Raw genomic sequence first — 22,153 nt, forward strand, 5'->3', positions numbered from 1 at the left:
GAAGTCCCCGGATCTGTGTGGATGTTGCATCCACTCAAATCAAAGTTCTGTGCTAGAGGATAAAAGAATCAGCCATTGGAGCAAAGAGCCTGTAATATGCTGGATTCTCTGATCTTGTATTGCTGGAATAGCATTTTGGGGTTAGATAAAGAGACAACTGCAGTTTGTTGAGACACCAATATTCCATGCTAAGCTAGATACGGGCTTGCTGTATCATGGGATTTATTCACATGTGATGAGATGTGATGTGGCACCATATTCCTGAAGAAAGTGACCATCTCTTTATATATATATATGTGTGTCTGTGTATATTCAAAACAACAACCAAAACCCCCCTAACATGGTAAATATGATATTGTTCCTTCCTATCGATAGGGCAACTTCTGATCATTGGAATATATGGCAACATTTTAACATTCTGGACAGCGTACATGAAAATGTAGAATTTAATGTTCATAACCAGGCTGTGTATGGTAGGTTAAGATATTGTGGCTGGTCCAAGATCCCCTCCATCTCAGCTTGATGTCCAAGTGAGGATTTGAACCCAGATCTCCTTGGCCAAAATACAACCCTATAGCCACTGTGCCAGACTTTCTCTCTTTCTTCGTAATCCCCTTTTTATTTTTGCTTTTTATCTTACGATATATGTTGTTGCTATTCTATGAAATAATGCAGTTTTGGCATGACATAAACATTTCCAGATTGTTGGGTAACTTGTCAGTGCTATTCACAGAGCTCTTGTGTTAACCTATTTCCATGTCTGAAATAAGCAGGAAAAGGTGAATAAAACAAGAATGTAAGGAACGAAGAGTTTGCTGCTCCAAATATCCTGTAGCAAAGAACATATTTCTTTGCTTATTTCAGCCTCGGTAGGTTACATTGTGTGGGCTGTTTTAGGGTTGGGGGTGGTTTGTTAACCAGCTTTGGTTAACAAACCGCTTTGGATGACACAATAAGTCATGGCGAGTGGCTGCCAGCACATGCCATAACCCACCGTGGCTTATATAAATGGGCTGCGAAAATTGTGCGAACCAGGTTATTGTTTTCTGATATGGCTGTGCTGAATGATTTGAAGTGATTTTATTGTTTCACCTTCTCTGTGTGTCATTTTCCCATCACACAGTAACAGAATAGTAAGGAATGTGTTATTGTGCCAGCAACTTCAGTGTTATGAGTGGTCCCATCAATAACCCAGGGGCCGCAGTGGCTTAGTAGTTAAGACGCTGAACTGCAGACTAGAAGGTCGGCAGGTCAGCAGTTCGAGACCCGAGTGCCGCGTGACGGAGTGAGCTCCCGTCTTCAGTCCCAGCTTCTGCCAACCTAGCAGTTCGAAAGGAAGAAATTGCAAGTAGATAAATAGGTACCGCCTCGGTGGGAAAGGTAACAGTGTTCTGTGCACCTCGGTGTTCAGTCATGCCGGCCACATGACCACAGAAGCGTCTTCGGACAGCGCTGGCTCTTCGGCTTAGAAATGGAGATGAGCACCACACCCTAGAGTCAGACACGACTGGTTGGGGACACCTTTACCTTTTTATCAATAACCCAACAGTGGCCCCATCAATAACCGAACACGTCTTCATGGGTAGTGCACTGTTTTCTTCTTTGCGCGAAACAGATTTCACAAATTTTATTATTATTATTATTATTATTATTATTAAATTTATTAACTGCCCATCTGGCTGGTCACCCAGCCACTCTGGGCGATGTACGACGTACAATAAAAACAGTTCAAAACAATAAAATTCTACAATAAAAACATTTTCTAAAATACCCTAACCCACCCCAAATGCCTGCCTGAACAACCACGTTTTTAATGCACGACGGAAGCTCATTAAAGACGGGGCATGGCGGAGTTCCCTAGGGAGGGAGTTCCACAGAGTGGGGGCCACCACAGAAAAAGCCCTCTCCCTCGTCCCCACCAGTCTAGCTGTCCTGGTTGATGGGACAGAGAGAAGGCCATCCGAGGCTGATCTTGTTAAGCGGCCTGTCCGGTGCTGCTGGAGGCCGCTTAATAGGCTTCCTAAGATAGGCTTGGCCGGAACCATATAGAGTTTTAAAGGTCAAAACCAACACCTTGAATTTGGCCCGGAAAACAACTGGTAACCAGTGCAACTCCTTCAGCACTGGAGTGATGTGATCTCACCAGCAGCTGCCTTTAATCAGGCGAGCCGCCGCGTTCTGTACCAGCTGCAGCTTCCGAACAGTCTTCAAGGGTAACCCCACGTAGAGCGCATTACAGTAGTCTAAACGAAAGGAGACCAGGGCATGTACTACCGATGGGAGCAGATGGTCGGGAAGGAAGGGGTGCAGCCGCCATATCAGATGGAGTTGATACAGCACTGTCCGGCTCACAGCTGACACCTGAGCCTCCATGGACAGCTGGGAGTCTAAAATGACCCCCAGGCTGCGGACCTGGTCTTTCAAGGGTAGCCGTACCCCATTCAACACCAGGTCAACATCCCCCAGCCTCCTCTTGTCTCCCACCAAAAGTACCTTGGTCTTGTCAGGGTTCAGCTTCAGTTCACCCCATCCAGCCACTCACCGTCTCCAGACATTTGGACAGGGATTCTACAGCCAACCTTGGTGAAGATTTGAATGAGAGGTAGAGCTGTGTGTCATCCGCATATTGATGACACCGCACCCCAAACCTCCTGATGATAGCCCCCAGTGGCTTCCCATAGATACTAAATAGCATTGGGGAGAGGATGGAACTCTGTGGCACCCCACAAGTGAGTGGCCACAGGTCCGAAACCTCCTCTCCCAGTGCTACCCTTTGGGTACCACCGCAGTACGGTGTCTCCTATGCCCAACCCCTCCAGGCGGTCTAGGAGGATAACGTGGTCAACGGTATCAAAAGCCGCTGAGAGGTCGAGGAGAACAAGGAAGGAGCATTCACCCCTATCCAGAGCCCTCCTCATATCATCTACCAAGGCGACCAAGGCTGTTTCTGTCCCATGCCCAAGCCTGAAGCCCGACTGAAATGGGTCTAGATAATCAGTTTCTTCCAAGTGCGCCTTCAACTGCAGCGCCACCACCCTTGCCTAATCACCTTGCCCAAAAACGGCAGATTTGAGACTGGGAGAAAGTTGTTCAGAACTTGAGAATCCAAGGAGGGCTTCTTTAAGAGCGGTCTTATCACTGCCTCCTTGAGGGCTGATGGCTTCACTCCCTCTTCAAGGGAGGCGTTCACCACCGCCCTGATCCCCTCACCCAGTCTCTCTCTGCAGCTCATAATGGGCCAAGATGGGCAAGGATCAAGTAAGCAGGTGGTCGGCCTTACAGATGAAAGCACCTTGTCCACTTCAACAGGAGGAAGAAGCTGGAACCGATCCCACAAAACCGGTTTGCCACAGGCCGCCTCTTGCTCACTAAGTGTATCCACAGCATGCAGAGTAACACACCTAATCTGATCAATTTTATCTGCAAAGTGCCTTGCCAAGGCCTCACAGGAGGCCTTAGAATGCTCCAGTGATTCAGGAGCCACAGGACCGACCAGGCTCCGGACCACTTGGAACAGCCTCCTGGGACAGCACTCTGCAGATGCGATAGAGGCAGCATAATATTCCTTTTTTGCTGCCTTCACCGCCACGTGATAGGCTGAAGATACAGCTCTAGCCCGTGTCTGATTATCTTTGGAGCGAGACTTCCGCCACCGGCGCTCTAGCCGTCTCACCTCCTGTTTCAGAGCTCGTAACCGCGAATTGAACCATGGTGCAGTCCGAGCCCTGTTCAGGGGGAGAGGGCATTTCAGAGCCACCTGATCTAATGCCCCAGTGATTGCGGCATTCCAGCCACCCACCAGGGTCTCGACCGAGTGGCCGTTGGCATGCCCCATAGAATCCCCAAGCGCGTTCAGGAATCCATTTGGATCCATAAGACACCTGGGGCGGACCATTTTAATGGGCCCTCATTAAACCATGACAAGGGGGTGGTGGATATACCCCCGACTTCCAGATCACTCCCCGCTTCTCCAGAAACAAACACAAGGTCTAGTGCATGACCGGCTACATGGGTGGGCCCAGTTAGAATATGGTGCAGCTCCCAGAAGGCCATGGTCTCCATGAAGTCCCGAGGTGCTCCTGTGAGGATGGCCTCTGAATGTACGTTGAAGTCCTCCAACACCAATAAGTTAGGGGACTGTACATGCACATCAGAGACCACCTCAAGCACCTCGGCCAGGGAGTCAGTCATGCCGCGGGGTGGACGGTACACGAGCAGAATCCCCAGACTGCCCTTCGGGCCCAACCTCCAGTACATGCACTCAGCAACCTTGGTCTCCCGGAGAGGGGGCCTGGTGAAGACCAAGGACTCTCGGTAGATAACAGCCACTCCTCCTCCCCGATCCCCAGCCCTTGGCTGCTGTGCATACGAAAATCCGGCTGGACACATGGCTGCAAGGGTTGGAGCAGCAGCCTCGGCCAGCCAGGTCTCCGTAATACATGCCAGGTCTGCACCCTCATCCAGGATCATGTCATGGATGAGGGAGATTTTCTGGGTAACAGGCCTGGCATTGCAGAGCAGCAAACGAAGGCCAGAAGATGGGGTCACGCCTCCCCCAGCCATCCTTTGGCTCTGGACAGGCCCAGAGCAGGGGACAGATACTACACATCTCTCCCTTGTTCCCCTTAGCTGGCATGGCCTGCCCCTAGCGCTCTGCCAGCGCCTGCCACCCAGCCTCGGTATGCTCTGGCCCCCAACACTCCCCCCACTGCCTCCATCAGGTGGACACATGCCCCCTCGCTCCCACCTATCAGGCAGGCTACCCACCCCTAAAAACACAACAAAATCCCTCAGAAAACGACAACAACAACAACAAAACAATTTAAAAAAATTTAAAATCCTCTTAAAAATAATGCTAGGCAGGAGACCACAGGGAAGGCCTGGTGGTGGTGGTGGTGGTGGTGGCAGCAGCAGCGGCAGGCCCAGCAGAAGCAGGCACGCCTCTTCCCTAGTGGTGGTGGCTTCATCTGCAAGCCCTGGCTCTCCCAGGCCACCTCAGCCAGCCAGCTTATGTAGCCCCTCCAGGGAGGGGCAGGTGGAAGCAGCACAGCTGGCTCGGTACCTGGGGGCCTGGTCCTGCAGGGACTGGCGGTCCGCCAAGCAGAAGTCTGCAGGGAAGGCCTGGTGGTGGCGGTGGCGGCGGCGGCGGCAGCAGCAGCAGCAGCAGGCCCAGCAGCAGCCGGCACGCCTCTTCCCCGGTGGTGGTGGCTTCTCCTGCAGGCTCTGGCACTGCAGGAGAAATTTGTCGGGACTTTGGTCTAAAGGCACATGATGTATCTTTCATCTTGCTGAAGCTGAGCAGGTTTCGGTCAGGACAGTACCTGGGTGGGATCTACCCAGCTTCCCATTTGTCTCTTGACTTCAGTTCTGTTGAATTAAGGCGGTATAGAAGTATAATGAAATCGTTGACTGCCAATGCCACTAGCTAATCACAATAAAACATTCTGAAAAATCTCACATTGGTAGTGGTTATGGTTTTCTTTTCCAAAAATTCATAAAGGGTACTTGACTTTAACACAGACATAATATCCACAATGCCTTAATGGAGGTTAAGGGAATGCAGTAACTGCACATTCCCTCTCTCCTCTACCCTCGCATGCAAATTCATCTATTGCTTCCCCTTTTCCATGATGCATCTTTACATCTGCACCTATGTTAACATTAACTAGGTTGCTTCAAATCAGAGTTTTTGCAGAGTTTGCTTTGCATACTTTGGTTACAGTTAACGAAGATATTTATTAACATCGGTGCAGACATAATGCTACCCGTACTTAGTTCTGGAAAGAGAAGAGGGGAGTGGGGGAATCATGTGGATCCTTGCTACCCCATCATATCCCAACCAGGAGTCAGGACAAATGATGAAGTGGGACGAGGACTCACGTGACTAGCCCCACTCATGTGCTCTAGACTCATGTGTATCTAGACTTTTACCACAGCAGCATGGAATCTTGGAATAGGAAATTTCTTCTCACACCAGCAGCCTTTAATAGCTCATCTCTTCATCTGAACCTACATTGACCATCCCGCTGGGGACTGAATATTCAAAATGGTCACCGGAACGCAATGCAACCCACCGTGGCTTAAATAAGCTATAATGGGCTGCAGTGATGATGCAGACTGGCCCAATGCTAGATTAGATTGGCATTAAGAGAACAAGCCTAGCCTCTCCCCAACCTCGCACTTGCACATATTTCCCACCTCCAGCACAGCTATGGGGAAGAGTTAAAGAGCTTTCACTTCTGGTTTTGATTAACCAGAGTTTGCCATATCATTTGAACCAAGACAAACTGTGGCTAATCTTAACTATACTTTGTGGAAACGAGCCAGCTTCAAACCATAGTTTATGAGCTGGATTGTTTTTACTAATCATACTTAAGATTAACCACAGTTTAGGGTTCAGACAACATGCTCAACTGCAGTTAACCTAAAGGAAGCTGGAAATTTTTCATCTCCTGGCAGCTGTGCCAGAGGAGCGGAGAGCACACAAGCTTGAGCAGAGGCTAGGCTCATTCTTGTAATGCTAAACTATGATTTAGTGTTGCATCCAAATGTATCCATTAATGTTTTTCCCATGGAGGAACCTCAGAATTCTCCATGGATTTTGCACCTATTGATAGGTGCAATTAAAGTAATTATCTCAATATAACACTAATATCCACTGGGGAGCAAAACCTATTGGCTAGATGAGACGATACACAAATCTTTCCTGAGACGGTACACAAATCTTTCCCATGTCTGCTATCATCCTCCTATAAATTACAAACTGTGTGGTTTTTGTTAGTTAATCTGTTGGAGTGCATTGTTGTGTTATAATGTACGCATGGAACAGTTCAGTTACAAATCCATAAAACATAGTCTGAAGTAGTTCTCGTTCAATTTTGAGATGCAGATTATTGTTTTTCAAATACTAAAGCATCTGATTTCTTGAAGTGTGAACTAAGATGCTGGAACCCAAGAAAACTAATAGCCTGTGTAAAGCTCTGTAACTTCATTGACAAATTCCACTGATTTAAATAGGTGAATTCAGCATGTACTTAATGGGACTTCAAAGTGCTTAACATTTTGCTATTAAAGGCTACATTTGCTCTTAAAGGCTACAGGACTGTTGGTACTACAGAGAGGATATTTTCCTTTTGAATTCATATGGCGTGTTTCTTTCCTTCCTCTTTCAGAGCACCTGCAGCACCAAAACCTGATCCTATTCCTGTGCAGCAGGTACGTTTTTTTCCTTATTTAAATCTAGGGAAGTCTAGCTAAAGCCAATTAGCACATCTCTGAAATTTGTCTGTTGACATGAACTATAGTTTGAAAAGCTCTTCCAGCGCAACATGGTACCCCCTCCCCTAAATTTGGCTTTTCAGGATGTTTGTCTTGACCTGTAAAGGCCTAACCAGCTTCCCCCCCCACCATACCTGAAATGGGCCCCCACATACCTAAGTTGGGTTCCTTCCCTGTTCTCATTTTTGTTTACTCAGTGTACCATCCTGGCCATGACAAGCATAATACAAGAGTTCGAGGTTGTTGTCAAAAGCAAAAATACTTAGAACATATCTGTTCAATCAGTACCTAAACCATGTGCTTAAAACCTCACTCCCTATTTAGTCCCTCACTCCCTTTCCTCTAGAATTCAATTGTGACACTGACGGCCTCCTGAAAGATAATGGGATTTGTATGCCCTTGTGATAGGAACTTAGCGCACAGTTGGTTGTGGCATTCTTGCTGGATATTTGCAGCTACAATAGGATATTGCAAAGGAGGCAATCTCCAAGATATAAGGGCCCTAGATGTTAGGTCATAGTTCGTACAATGGCATTTCTGCTTCAAAGGGGTATAGTTGTAATACATGATCCAAGTATGTATTTATTCCCTTTAGTCACTGGACTTGTTTTTCTGCATCCCATTCCAGCTAGAATTCCCTTTGACCTGAATCTCATGACTGGTTAACAAAAGAGAAGCTATGCAAGAATAGCCATTTCATACCTCATTTTCCTTAATCTGGATTTTATTGTTTGCTGTCTTGAGTGCCATTTTTTGGCAGAAAAGTGGGATATAAATAAATAAAATAAAGAAATATATTAAAGTTTGAGATGTCCCTTTTCAAAGCAGGATATGTAAATTTCCCTTTTAGTTAAAGTGGTAAGGGGTAATGGTAGGAAGCCAGGAATTTCTGGCTTATTGCTAGCAGTTTTTTAATATTATAAATGAAGGCCAGGATACAAAGAGCTACTTTAGGTGAAGCTAAGAGCTTGGGTGTGTCCAGTAGAACTTTTAAACTCCCCACACACCATTTGAACAGCAGAGCTCCATGTAATATATCAAACTGCTTTTGAAATTTATCTTAGTTCTAAAAGAGGTTAACTACATGTCATCGGGTGGTGGTGGTGGGCATTGTTTAAGAAATAAAGTCCAGAGTTCTCTTGGGCACATGGAACTAGTCAAATGGTTCTTCAATCCTGGCCAAAAAAAGTAAGATTTATTACAGGATTTGTGCCATCTTCTATTTATATGTAGTCCTTGCACTGGGCGAGTCTCCTTTTTGTATTAACTATCAAGTCCAACTGAGAGTAAAACTTTCCCCCCAAAATACTCCTAAAATATGAGGATTTCCATCTCATGCATGTTCCACTTTTTCTCTTCAATAATGCATGCCATGTGTGTAATTAGTGCTAGTGCTTCATGGGTAAAGCGATGTTACTGTAACCCATCATTCGTCATCAGTTTGTGTTTCAAGATGAAACCGGTACAGATGACAGTGATATTTTGCATGCTGTTTGTATACGCGCGTGTGTGTGGCTTTCTTGTGTATTTTTGTGTTTTTATTTCACATAGGTAGAGCCTAAGGAGCTAGTTAAGCCTGTGCCCATTGCATCTGCAGTCGTACCCAAAGTTTCATCCACAGCCAACGTGGCCTTCAATAAGGCCCCAAGGCCATTTGGGGCTGTACCATCCTCCAAGGTCACTTCCATTCCATCGCCATCGTCTGCCTTCACTCCAGCCCACGCGGGTTTTTCATCACGTGTTTCCCCTACACCACTGGCCACTGTCACGCCTCCCCCATTCACTGCCTCTGGACTGCATGCTAATGCCAAATCTAATGCTGACCAGCGTTCACCTATGCTGAGCGCTGCTAAACCTGCAGTTAATACCCCATGGCAGCCCACACACACTGCATCCTTGACCACCCCTTTCAACGAAAATGCCCCGGAGGTGGCAGAGGGGCAGCGAAGAGGATTCAAAGAGAACCAGGGTGACAATAAGCAGCAAAATGGGTAGGTAGTTTCAGGGCACTTTTTTTCCACTTCGAAATGTTTTTCTTAGGCAATGTATTGATTGGTCTTTCTGCTCTGAGGAACAATAATAAAGCTTCTCGGGACAGTGCTGGAGTCTATGAAATACTCTTTAGGGCTCTCTCTCTCTATAAAAAAAAATGTATTTGGTTTTACATCGTTTTAAGTCTCATAGCTTTTCCCAAACAACCTGGAGATGCTAGTTTGATGGGACTGCAGAGAATTCTGTATTGGAGATCTCTAAGTTCCCAGGAGTCCCTGAAGAGATGGAATGACAATTAAACAAGTTTTAAGTATCTTACGAAGATACATCCTTTCGTGGACAAGCTACATTTGGTTTTAAATGCAATGTGGGCCCTGCAACAAAAATTTGCGGTGTGGCGAGTACTCCTGTTCAGTGTTTTCAGTAAGTCAGCCATGGTCCATTCTATTCCTTCCCCAAACCCAGTCCCACCCCTACCCCCAACCAAACAGTCAGTATTCCATGGCTATAGAACATTTCAGCCCTCATTACACTGTTTTGGCGGGGGGTCCCCTTTATTTTTTTTCCTAGAGATGCTTTGCACTTCTGCAAACCTTAAGGTTTCCCCAAGCATGCTGATTTCTTGTGCATGGATAGTGCTGTTTGAGTAAGTAAACACTGGGACTCATTTCTGAATTCAGGGAATGATTAGGAGGTTCTCCCCCACCCTTTAAACATTCTATTACATCACCATGATGTGCTGCAGTATGAACTTCTCTGCAAGTGTAATCACATTGGGGTTTCTTCTTTTTTCTTAGGTAAAGAGATCTTGGTAGTTCATTGTACTGGGCTTTGAAACCCAGCAGCATTGTATGTGCTGGGTAATATGGTGTAAATCTCAGTTGTGTAAGGAGAAAAGCAGGCATTGAATGGAACTGAATGCTTTGTTAAAGGTTCCTTTGTAATTGTGAAACATCATTTAGCCAGTAACAGGATCCTGAAGAGGAAATAACTTTGAGCGTGGGCAGTTACATACTGAAAGTTCTAACACTTCATCCTGAGGACAGAGAAATGGCAGATGGAGAGCTTGTTCTGTAGAGAATCATGTTTGAGTTAGTCTTGGTTTATACTTCTTGGGGGGAAGCTCCATTACACATAGTTTCAGATAAAAACTTTAACAAATATCCCTATTTTCCTGTAAACATCATCATATCATGTATCAGTCACATTTGCTAGTCAAACAGGTAAAGAATATTTGATAAATATGAACAGCCAAATGTATTTGAAAGCAATTATATCATGTTCATTTGGTAGTTCACATTTATCAAATATACTTTACATGCTTGATTGTCAAGTGCGAGTCCCCAAAAGTCTGTGCAAGATCATGGCTCTGAGACATGGAAGGAGGGTCAACAAGTAATAGTCAAGGACATAGTTGGTATGAGAGATCTGACTGTTCAGTAGAGACCTTTTTCGGAGGCACAAGGATCCAGTTGTGCGGACAGATGTTGCCTTAATGGGGAAACTGTATGCAGGGCCGACTTCAAGGGTAGGCATAGTCAGACACCTGCCAAGGGCCCATATCCCAGTACAAGCCCACTGACAATAGTCCCATGGCATTGCTCTACCTCTTCACCGTTGCAACCTGCTTGTTCATCTGTCTCTTACTCTGGCCCAGACAGTGGAGTTGGTGAGGAGAAGGAGCAGTAGATGCCAAGCAACCAAGTGATGAAAAAGACAATGAAGAGCAATAGCAACTAGTGACAATGGCAGTGAGAAGGTGGACTCACTGAGGGAGAGCTTCCATTGAGGCTGTCTTGCCCAAGGCCCTCAGAATCCTGGAGCTGGCACTGACTGTATACTTGTCCATTTGGAGGCATCTTTATTTTATGGAGAACGCAATTCAAATTTGCGAAATATATTTTTGAAATGAGCAGTTTGCAAAGAAAGAATCTGATATTCATGCCAGGCAGTTTTAATTTTTTAAGCTGTCTTTTTATTTTCTGAATATTGAGACCTGTGAACTTCATACCCTTTCAATGGATGCTGCCTTAAGCCTTTCACATTCATTTCTTTTTCATTCATTTATTACATTTCTATGCCGCCCAATAGCCAAAGTTCTCTGGGTGGTTTACAAAGATTAAAAACCATTAAGGGCGCAATCCTATTGAGTTGATCATAAACTCAGTGGAGGTGCTGTTTGCCTCCTGATCCTCCTGTCCTGCATTTTTTGCTACTTGGGCTTTTTTGCCCCTCTAGCAATGGTGCTTCAGAGGGAGATGGAAGGAGGCTGGAGAAGCCTAAGGATAGCTCATATCCTGGCCTCTACAGTCTCCCCACCCACCCAAACGCCTCCTTTTTCCCCTCTCTGAGGTCAGGTTCCCAATCTCAAAGAGCAGCTGGTGTGGTTGTGTCTGTGCGGGCTGTGAGGGGTCGGGGGTCAGAGCTCCAAGCCTCTCTTCTGAGATCAGAACACTGAGTGCAACCTTGGAGCTGGGAATCCGAACTATCCTGTGGCCCCTCAGATCCTTTGGCCCTAGGGTTGCTCCCTCCAAATACTTCATACACAGCATTAAAAAAAAAACCATTTACATACAAACATGTGGACAGAATATACACAGATACACATACATCTAAACAATTTTAAACAATAGTAAGAAAAATCCAGAAACTGATTAAAATCTCATCATATGCTGCCAAATGCTTGAGAGAAGAGGAAGGACTTAATCTGGCTCTGAAAATATAACAACGTTGGCGCCTCATCAAGGAGATTATTCCATAATGGGGGGGCACCACTGAGAAGGCCCTTTCCCTTGGTGCTGCCTTCCGACTCTTCCTTGGAGGAGGCACCTGGAGGAGGGCCTTAGATGATTAATGTAAATTACAGGTAAGTTCATGCCAGGAGACACTCTCAGTCAGATATTGCGTTCCTGAGCTGTGTAAGGCTATTTAGGTTAAAACCAGCACCTTGAATCGGGCTTGGAAACATACAGGCCACAGGTGCACACGGGCCAGAAGCAGTGTTATATGCTTGAATCTTCTTCTCCCTGTTATGAATCTGGCCGCCACATTTTGCATGGGCTGCAGCTTCTGAACCATCTTCAAGTGCAGCCCCACCTAGAGTGTATTGCATTAACTGAACTTGGAGGTTACCAGAGCATAGACAGCTGAAGCCAGGTTATCCCTGTCCAGATAGGGGCGTAGCTGGGCCACCAACCAAAGTTGGTAGAAGGCACTCCGTGCTGCTGAGGCCACCTGAGTGTCAAGTGACAAAGATGGCTCCAGGAGAAACCCCAGGCTACGAACCTGCTCTTTCAGGGGGAGTGGAACCCCATCCAGAACAGGTTGAACACCCTCCCTCTGATCAGAAGAACCACCCAGGACAGCATCTCAGTCTTGTCTGGATTGATTTTCAGTTTATTAGCTCTCGTCCAGTTCATTGTCACAGCCAGGCACCGACCTAGCACATCCACAGCCTCACCTGATGAAAATAAAAAGGAGAAATAGATCTGTGTGTCATCAAATACTGATGACAACACATTCCAAAACTCCAGATGACTGCACTCAAAATAAAAGTTATCCCTTTAATTTTAATGGAACTCAGATTTATTCTTAGCACAGTAACATATGTTTTCAAAGTTACTGTAGACAATGTTTGGTTTAAAAAAAAACAACAACTACCAGAATGAGATGTAGACCTAGTGTTTCACGTAAAAGGTGTTTCACAGACAGGGACAGCAAAATGTGCATCTAAAATAAGCCTCTACAACCCAATCTCTGCACGCTTTCTCAGACGTCTGTTTGCAGAATCAGTGTGTGTAGTTCTAAATTCATAAATGCTTGGGAGAAAAAATGTTTTAACCTTAATGTGTAGAATTTTTCCCCCCTCTGACAGCTCATTTACTTCAGCAGAATCCTTACAATGCAACCTTTATGCATTTTATGTTGCACAGATGGCATAGCAATTGTTACTGCTCTTATGAACAGATGATAGGATGGTTCCACACTTTCAAAAATAGATGGGAAGAGTTCCTGACAACTCTCAGCAAAGAGAAAAATGTATAAATATATATTGGCAAACACTTTGTAGCCTCCCAGGAAAGCTGGCTTTTGCAAATGTAGATTTTGGAGCTGCCATTCAGCTGCAGTAATCAGCATTCAAAAACAATTTATTATTATAAAATGACTTTCTCCTGCCAAGACTCCACTGTCTTTCCCCACGGTTGGGATCTGATTGCCTAGGCTAAAAACACATTTCTAAATTTAGCAAATCGCACAAATTCTGATCCTTAGATTTTTGTAATAAATGCTTAGCACTAAATGTTAAAATTGTTTCATATACATTGCCTCCAGGGATTCTTACAACAGCCCCATAAGGCTGATAAGGTGTTTGCAGCAATGTGACTGACCATATGACCTCTTGATCCCTGTCCCTTCTGGCTAATAAAAGCTAGCCGAGAGGGTATGACTAGGTGGGTCCAGGGAGTGATAAATGCTTCCCTATGGGAAGGGCTGGTTCCTGCTCTCCTTAAGAAGGCAGTAGTTCGACCACTCCTTAAGAAGCCTACTCTGGACCCAATGGTATTAGACAAGTACCGCCCAGTGGCAAATACCCCTTTTTTTAAGGGAAGGTAATTGAGAAGGTTGTGGAGAAGCAAGTGCAGGCGCTCTTGGAGGATACTGATTATCTAGGCCAATTCCAGTTTGGGTTTCAATCTGGCTGCAGGACTGAATCAGCTTTGGTCCCCCTGATGGATGGCCTTTATCAAGAGAGAGGAACAGAGGGAGTGCAACCTTGTTAATTCTGCATGATCTTTCATCGGCTGTTGATACCATCAACCATGTTATCATCCTGGATCGACTCTGTGGGATGAGTACTGGAGGCACTGTGCTACTGTGGTTCTGGTCCTACTTATCAGGCCAGTTTCAGAGAGTAACACTAGGTGACCATTCCTCGGCCCCTTGGCAATTGAGCTATGGGGTCCTGCAGAGTACCATCTTGTCCCCAATGTTGTTTAACATCTATGTGAAGCCACTAGAAGCAGTTATGAGGCGATTTGGAGCTAAATGCCATCAGTATGCTGATGACACGCAGCTCTGTCTCCATGTGACATTTGAATCAGGAGAGGCTGTGCAAGTCCTGAATCAGTGCCTAGACTCAGGAATGGGCTGGATGAGGGCCAGTAAACTGAAGCTGACTCCTGGCAGGATGGAGGCCCTGTGGCTGAGTGGTTCCTGGGTCTGGGAGACAGGCTCATTACCTGTTCTGGATGGGATTGCACTCCCTCTGAAAGATCAGATTTGTGGTCTGGGGGTACTCCTACATCCATCATCGTTGCTGGAGGCCCAAGTGGCCTCAACAGTTCAGAGTGCCTTTTACCAGCTTTGGCTGGTTCACCAACTATGGCCTCTCCTGAACAGGGAAAGCTTGACCACAGTGGTACAGGCATTAGTAACCTCAAGACTGGATTACTGCAATGCACTCTATGTGGGACTGCCCTTAAGGATGGTCCGGAAGCTGGAGCTAGTGCAGAATACAGCAGCTCGGCTGTTGTCGGGAGCTGCCCCTTTCCAGCATATAACTCCTTTGCTTAGGGAACTGCACTGGCTGCCTATTCGCTATCGGGCCAGGTTTAAGGTATTAGTACTCATGTACAAAGCTCTAAACTGCTTGGGACCAGGATACCTGAAAGAGCGCCTTCTTCCTTACCAACCTGCCCCATCACTGAGGTCATCGGAGGGCATGTTCCTGGTGTTTCCACATGGATCCATGACCTGGCTGGAGTCCACCAAGAAAAGAGCCTGCAGTGTGGTGGTCCCCTTCCTGTGGAACTCCCTGCCTTTGGAGGTCAGGCAGGCACCAACATTGTGTTGCTTCCTGTGCCTCCTTGAAGACATTGTTATTTCGGGAAGCCTTCCTTCAGAGACCAGCCACGATTTATTAAGTTCAGTCTTATTAGAACTTGATTCTTTAAAATATTTTAATTGTTGTAACATGGTGTTTTATTCTGTTATCTTTGCTGTTCATTGCTCTGAAATCTTTTGATGTGGAGCAGTATATAAATATTGTAAAATAAATAAATAATAAAATAGATCAGTGAGGGCTCCATATTATAGATATGAAGTTGGAGACAGTTGGCTTGCCTAATGGGTTTATAGATGGGTGAGGTTTTAATTAGGAACTCTCATGTTCAAGGCCCCTAAACTATAGCAGTTGCCAAGTCAGCCAGTTACTCGTTTTATTTTATAAGTCAGTCTGTCAATTTTATGTCATATAACCAGAGGTACTTACAATTTTACTGGAAAAGAGACAGTAGGATTAAATAACTCTTAATATATGAAATCAGTGTTATCATATTAATTACGTCTTTGTCTCCTTTTTAAATTTTCTTGATGCAGTGCTATATAGTAAGTGTTGTTTTCCTGCACTGCACACATCACCAGGTTAAGTGTTGTGTAACAGAAATATACCAGAAGCACTACTGCAGTTTGGATGCTCCTGCTGCTTAGCAATTTTACATTATTCAAAATCCCTCTGATGCCTACTTGCTGTTTGCATATAATCAGAGATGTTATCTGGCAAAGTAAAAGAAGCTGTAGACTTGTTGGGCTTAGCTGTACTGAAAATATTATGGTTTCAAATGATGCTCAAGAAATTATTAGCGTGAAAAGAATTTGCTTACACATGAAAGATCTAGTGCTGATTAAACAGCAAGACGTTGTGGTGCCCTTTTTACAAATATATTTAGACCTTAGTAATACAATCTGTTTACCGAAGGTCTTCATAGGCAGTTGCAAGTCACATCTATACATGCAGTGTACTTTGAAATTAAGCACAAGCAATTAATAGTTCTTGCTTTGTGCCTTGAGGGCACAGTTTGAGTACAATTGCTTGCAGAAATTAGAGAAGCTAATCCAGGGAAGTGGACAATTTGTCAATGTATAAAATGAAAGCAAGGATGGCCCTTGTATGTGTATTGCTCCTATACATTTAAAAATGAAGCTCCTACTGCTAAATCAACATTTGAAAATTTGTAATATGAAACATGCTTATATAAGCAGGCTTTTGAAATTGCGTATTAATTATTAGCCACAGTTTATATACATTAAAGCTGCAATCCTCTACACACTTACCTGGACATAACCTTCATTGAAAACAACAGGAGTTATTCTGAGTAGATACATATAGGATTACACTCTAAGTATAATATTTAATATTTGTGGAACATTTTTTCTGTTGCTCAAAAATAATTCCTACAATAGGCATTTAAGATAGGCCCTGTTCAGCTTGCCTAAGATCAGCCTAGGAAAATTCAGTTAGAATTGGGGACTTCCAATTCATGCTTATAATCACCATGCTACATCAGCCGTGATTAACAATATGTCATAATAGTTCATCAATGTCAAAAGTCTAAAGTACGTATCTTAACTTTAAGTTTCAGTATAATTTCAGTTCTCTCAAAATACAGTGGCTTCAAATCATAAATACTAAATGTGTCTAAGCTAGGCTTAAATGTACAATCCTATGCATATTTACTTGTAAGTAAGCCGCACTAAAGAAGTGTAATACATCTTGTTGTTGTTGTTGTTGTTGTTCAGTCGTTCAGTCGTGTCCGACTCTTCGTGACCCCATGGACCATAGCACGCCAGGCCTTCCTGTGCCCTTTTATTTTATGCATTTCTTAGCTGCCTTTGAAGACTGCAGAATTCCCTTCAGCAGGATTTGCATGTAACTGTAGTTTCCATTTTAGACTTAACTATACATAGTCACACAGATACAAGCAGTCATTTTCACTACATCATTTTCTAGTCAACAATTAAAGCAAAGATTCAGACCTGTCCCATAAACCTGCCTTACAATAATGAAACGTGGCACATAGTTTTCAGTTTTCCCAGCTCTCGGTCAAAAAACAGACCATAACTGCAGGGAAGAGACAAGTCAAGATGAGCCCTTTTGTCTGTGCTATCTTGAAAGGACTATGTTCAAGTATATAGCATGGACTAAGTGACAGCTGGTTTCCTTTTTAAGTGGCTGTGTTTTTATGTAGATTGTCTTGTCAACCCATGCATGGAAATTGTTCTTTTGCATAAGACTGATGAGTTGGCTCCTCACTGGATGAAATGTTTTCTTATGAGGTTGCTGGAATATTTCAGATCAAAGTGTATTTGGACTTAGATCACCCTGCGATATGTTAGGGCAGAACAGTAGGGAAGTCACTGCAATAAATGTATTAAATCCTTTTTTCTGTTGCAGGTAACAACAACGACAAAGTTAGTATCAATGGCACTTGAGTGGAGTTGTGTTTTTATGCTTTTGCATAACACTGTTGCGTTTCAGAATTAAACTTTTGCAACATAGCTCTGGCTTCTTAAAAAGAAAGTAATATGACTTATTTGAAATTACATTGGATATGTTGGATATGGTGTGTGTGTGTGTGTGGGTGAGTGTGTGTTTTACATCTGTGTGGCTTTCCAAATAACAAATAGAAAAGATAATAGCAATTATGAATTCTGTTGTTTTAATGTCTAATGGCTACAATTTAGACTTACTAAAATATCCAAAACAGTAGTAATTGAGACAGTTGTGTGGCTAAATATATCAAAACTGTAAACATGTACCAGTTACATTTGAGATAAACAAAGATTTCTTTAGCACCCATTTTCTTCCAATCCGCTGCCTTTTCCCTACTCTTCTGGCTTAACTGAACTACAAGCATTAGCATATAAATTGACTTCTGGAAGAAAGGTTGTGGTTGTGCTGCAACTTTATCTTTGCCTGTGGCACCATCTTGCTACCAGTCTTGGTAACTGCTAGGAAAAGCCAACAAGAAATTATGCCTTACTTGCCAACCGAGAGCTGTTAGCTTTTAACTAATAAGTTTGATCATTATTAAATGAGCCTGCTATTCTTATTAGATTTACTCCTTCTCTACATGGCTTTAATTTCACAATTAATTTTCTATTAACTTTTTCTTGCTTCACTTTTATATATGATTTCCTGTCTGTACTCCATCACCCTGGAACTTTCTCCGTTGTCTGTCTTTTGTTCTGTCCCTCCTTCCTTCAGTAACCCGGATGAGGTGTAAGTACTTCACTAATATAATTTGCCTCTTAACATTTAAGCAACTATTGCCTTGCAGCAGTACATAAAATAATGCTGTATTCTGCAGTTAGCCTTTGTCAATTAATTCCTAGTCTCCCTCAAATCACTTTGTTTTGTCAGTGCCCTGTTCTTTTTAATAATGGTTTGTAAGTGTAAAATCATGCAGTTGTATTACAGGAGGGTACACAGAAATTATGCTCCAAATTAATTTTAGTACTATAGCCCATCTCTTTTGGAGGATGATTCTTTATCTGCCCTTCAAATTTTATAATATTTATCTACATGGAATTTCATTGTACACTAAATGTGCACTAAATCAGTTGCTCAAAGAGGACTAGAGGGTAGAAATTTCCAGAAAGGAGATTTTAGCTCAACATTAGGAGAAACTTCCTATGGCTAGAGCTATTTGACAGTGGAACAGACTGTCTCAGAAAGTGGTGGGCTCTCCTGCACTGGAGGTATTTAAGTGGCAGCTGAAAGGCCATCTGTCATGGATGCTGTAGCTTCATCCTGTGTTAGAAACATAGGAAGCTGCCTTCTACTGAGTCAGATCATTGGTCCATCTCATCCAGGATTGTTGACACTGACTGGCAGTGACTTTCCAAGTTTTCATGGAGGATTTTTTCCTAGCCTTACCTGGAGATGCTGGGGATTGAACATAGGACCTTCTGCATGCAAAGCATGTGCTGTACCACTGAGCTATGGTCCCTCGATTGTGCAGGGGATTGAACTAGAATAGATGACCCCTAAGGGCCCTTCCAACTCTGCCATTATAGATACTTCACACCTGAGTTGACTATGCCCTGCTGAAGGCAACTGGTTCAGGTACTTCTCAGTTTTGTTGTCTACGTTATACAAACAACATTGGAGGGGGAGAAGTTCATAAGGCCCAGTAGGGTTCAAATAGGATTCCTTTTTTCAGGAACAGCTGACTTTGCGTGTAGGATTGCTTCAACAGACTTAATTACACTTTCTTCCAGTATAACTGTTGGATATGAGCCCAGTTGGCCCTGCATGTAGATGAAACAGGGTCATTTTTCTGTTCTTCTAAACAGTAAGCATCACATCCTCAAACAATGCAGGAGAGTTGGCCAGGGGTGTCTGTGGGGGAACACAAACAATAGAAGTGGTATGTGTAAAGAAATGAAAGCTCCTTCTCTGGATTGGGGAAAAATAAAACTTAAAATAACTTAATATGTAATGAGTATATTTGGTGACTTGTTCACTAAGAGCTTTTTAACTTCTTGCTCTTAATTCTCTTATCTTTCTTCTTCCTCCTCCTCCCTTCTGCTTATACCGGACTCTCTTTATTCTGCTGCATTGCCTGTTCAAATACATAAAAGGAAAAACCCACCTAAACGGTAACTGCAAAAATCGCGCCTGTGTGTAGTTCAACAGTGTGTGCAGTTTTCAGATTGAGACCTCATAATGTGTGTGTCATACATATAAGTTACAGTTGCCTGAAACTGTTTGGCATATGCATAACCAGTTTCTGTAATAGATAGTGGCTCAGCTCACATGGATAAAAAACTCCTGCTCTTCCAGTGCTAGCTTCCAGAACATGGGAAGGAACTCCTTGGCTTTGTAATTTCCTGCTAAAGGAAGCTAAATTGTATCCCTCTCTGTTGTCCTTCCATCAACAAGAAAATAACATTTTTATTCAGGCAGGCCCTTTGACACAGAAGCTGATCTGTTGCTGAAAGGGTTTTTAATTGTTTGGGTACGCCTATTTCTTTTATTCTGTTTTTAATTGTGTTTTAATGGATCTGTTTTTATGCTTAATAAGTATTTTATTGTTAACCGAGTGCCATTTTTGGCAGAAAGGTGGGATATAAATTAATCAAATAAATACATAAAAAGTGTAGGGCTGAACTTTGAGTGCCTTTATGCCTTAATTTTAAATGTATTTACCTTGAAATGATGAACCATACATTCCAGCAAAGTATTTCAACACATGTGTTTAGCATCTCGGCTTTAGTCAATATAACAAAAATCAATACTGCTGTTCAAATACTATTTCGCTTACTGGTTTCATATCTTTCCTTCATTGCATTAGTCCACCACGGAAGCATGTTGTGTATACAAATACGGAGTTTTACCATCCACCGCTTTACAGCAACAACAGCAAGAAACGACTGATTGAGGATACAGAGGATTGGCACCCAAGGACAGGAACTACCCAGTCACGTTCTTTCCGCATCCTTCAACAGATTACTGGCACTGAACATAGTGAGTAACCATTTGGACCTATAATGAAAAATTAATAAGGGCTCAATCCTGCGGACTTGGGAGAGCGTCCCAGGGTCCATATAATTTTTTGGAGTCCCCTCTCCCAAGGCTGTAGGCGTTGCCACAACCTAGGGAGGGGGACTCTGTGTTCTGATCCCCTTGCAGCCACCATATTTCCCAAGGTTGCAAATGCAACTGCAGGGAGAGGGAAAAGGGGGTGTTCCATTGGGAGGGGATGGAGGAGGAGAGGCCAGGATACACTCTATCCTATAGCTTCTCGAGCCCCACTCCACGAGCACAATTCCAGGAGGACGGAGAGGCGAAAATCACCTCCATCACTCCTGCTACCCTGGTGACAGCAGCCCAGCACAGCATAGAATTTTCGAGGCAGAATCCAATGGGGTGCCCCCACCGATTCCTTACACCCTGCCAGTTCCATTCTGCAAGTGGCCCCCACCACTTGCGCAATGGCAATTTAGTGTTTCTGGGGCAACCTGAAACGAGTGGAAACACTCATGTCTGAAAGGAGGCAGGGCAGGGGAGCTCACATAAGGGGCCTCTGCTGACCTGCCTCCTTCCAGAAATGAGCATTTTCATTCATTCTGGGGCTTCCTCTAGGAAGCGCTAAATTTCCATTGTGTAAGTAGTGGGTCCTGCTTGCGCAACGGAATTGGTGGGACCCACCAGTTGGTGGGAATCGGCAGTGCAGAAAGGAATCAGCGGGGGTGTAAGTGCCCCATTGGATTCTGCCCTTGGAAGCCTCCAAGATCTTTTTTGGTTGGCTAAAACTCTTTTTAAAATTAGAAATTTTGAAATTTGCTTGTCAGTAGAGGATTCACAATGGGAAATACGTAATTCCTGGAATGGCTTTATTCCTAAAAAAAAATAATGCTTTGATGTTGATGTTCATTCCTGTTTCATGTGACTCTGATGATTAACCATGGGTTAACTGCTGGGTTGTTTAGGGGCTAAACTTAGTGCTCTCAGTTTGGACAACATACTATGCAACCTTATAACGGAGCCAATCATGGGTTGCTAAGGAAAAGCGAAAGTGGGGGCGTGCTGCAGGAAGTGTGTCCATTCGCTCACGCTCATACACAACAGCCTGTGGGTTATTTATTTAACCCATGGGCTGTCATGTCATGCAAACCAGGGCAATAAAACTTTTTTCTCGGGTAGGTCCAGCACCTTTTGTGAGCTTAAGCTTTGAATCCTGGCCCACAAGAGAATTTGTTTAAGGTTTCTGAATGGATTACTTTTGCCATAGAAATTGAACCTCGCTATGCAAAAGGGATTTTTTGTTATGTTATTTATTTATTTAAAATGTTTTTATATATATATATATATATATATATATATATATATTTATGTTCCACATTTTATCCTATCATGATTTCAGGGCGATGTAGAGTCAGTTATACCTCAAAACAATAAAACAGCAGTAAAATCCGTAATAATGAAAAAAATTACAATAAATTAAAATGCCTGGATGAATAAGAACATTTTTGCAGCCTCTGGATGGCACAACCCTATGTGAAGAGACAGCCACCTTTGAACTCGGAGGCGACCTCC

The 22,153-nt window shown here is 43.8% G+C and overlaps 1 protein-coding gene across 2 annotated transcripts in view; it reads left to right on the forward strand.

Annotated features, from left to right (window-relative positions):
- Positions 1-22,153, forward strand: part of PDLIM5 (PDZ and LIM domain 5) — a 197,883-nt gene that overhangs the window by 81,721 nt on the left and 94,009 nt on the right. For both annotated transcript variants that reach the window (XM_084855643.1, XM_084855644.1), the window contains exons 4-6: positions 7,173-7,215; positions 8,830-9,269; positions 20,409-20,581. In XM_084855643.1, the coding sequence (XP_084711769.1) occupies positions 7,173-7,215; positions 8,830-9,269; positions 20,409-20,581 (656 nt within the window). The remainder of the gene's footprint in view (positions 1-7,172; positions 7,216-8,829; positions 9,270-20,408; positions 20,582-22,153) is intronic.

Source organism: Heloderma suspectum, chromosome 5 (genome assembly GCF_057233095.1).
Source record: "Heloderma suspectum isolate Gila_16-S chromosome 5, 16-S_ref, whole genome shotgun sequence".
NCBI classification, from domain to species: Eukaryota; Metazoa; Chordata; class Lepidosauria; order Squamata; family Helodermatidae; genus Heloderma; species Heloderma suspectum.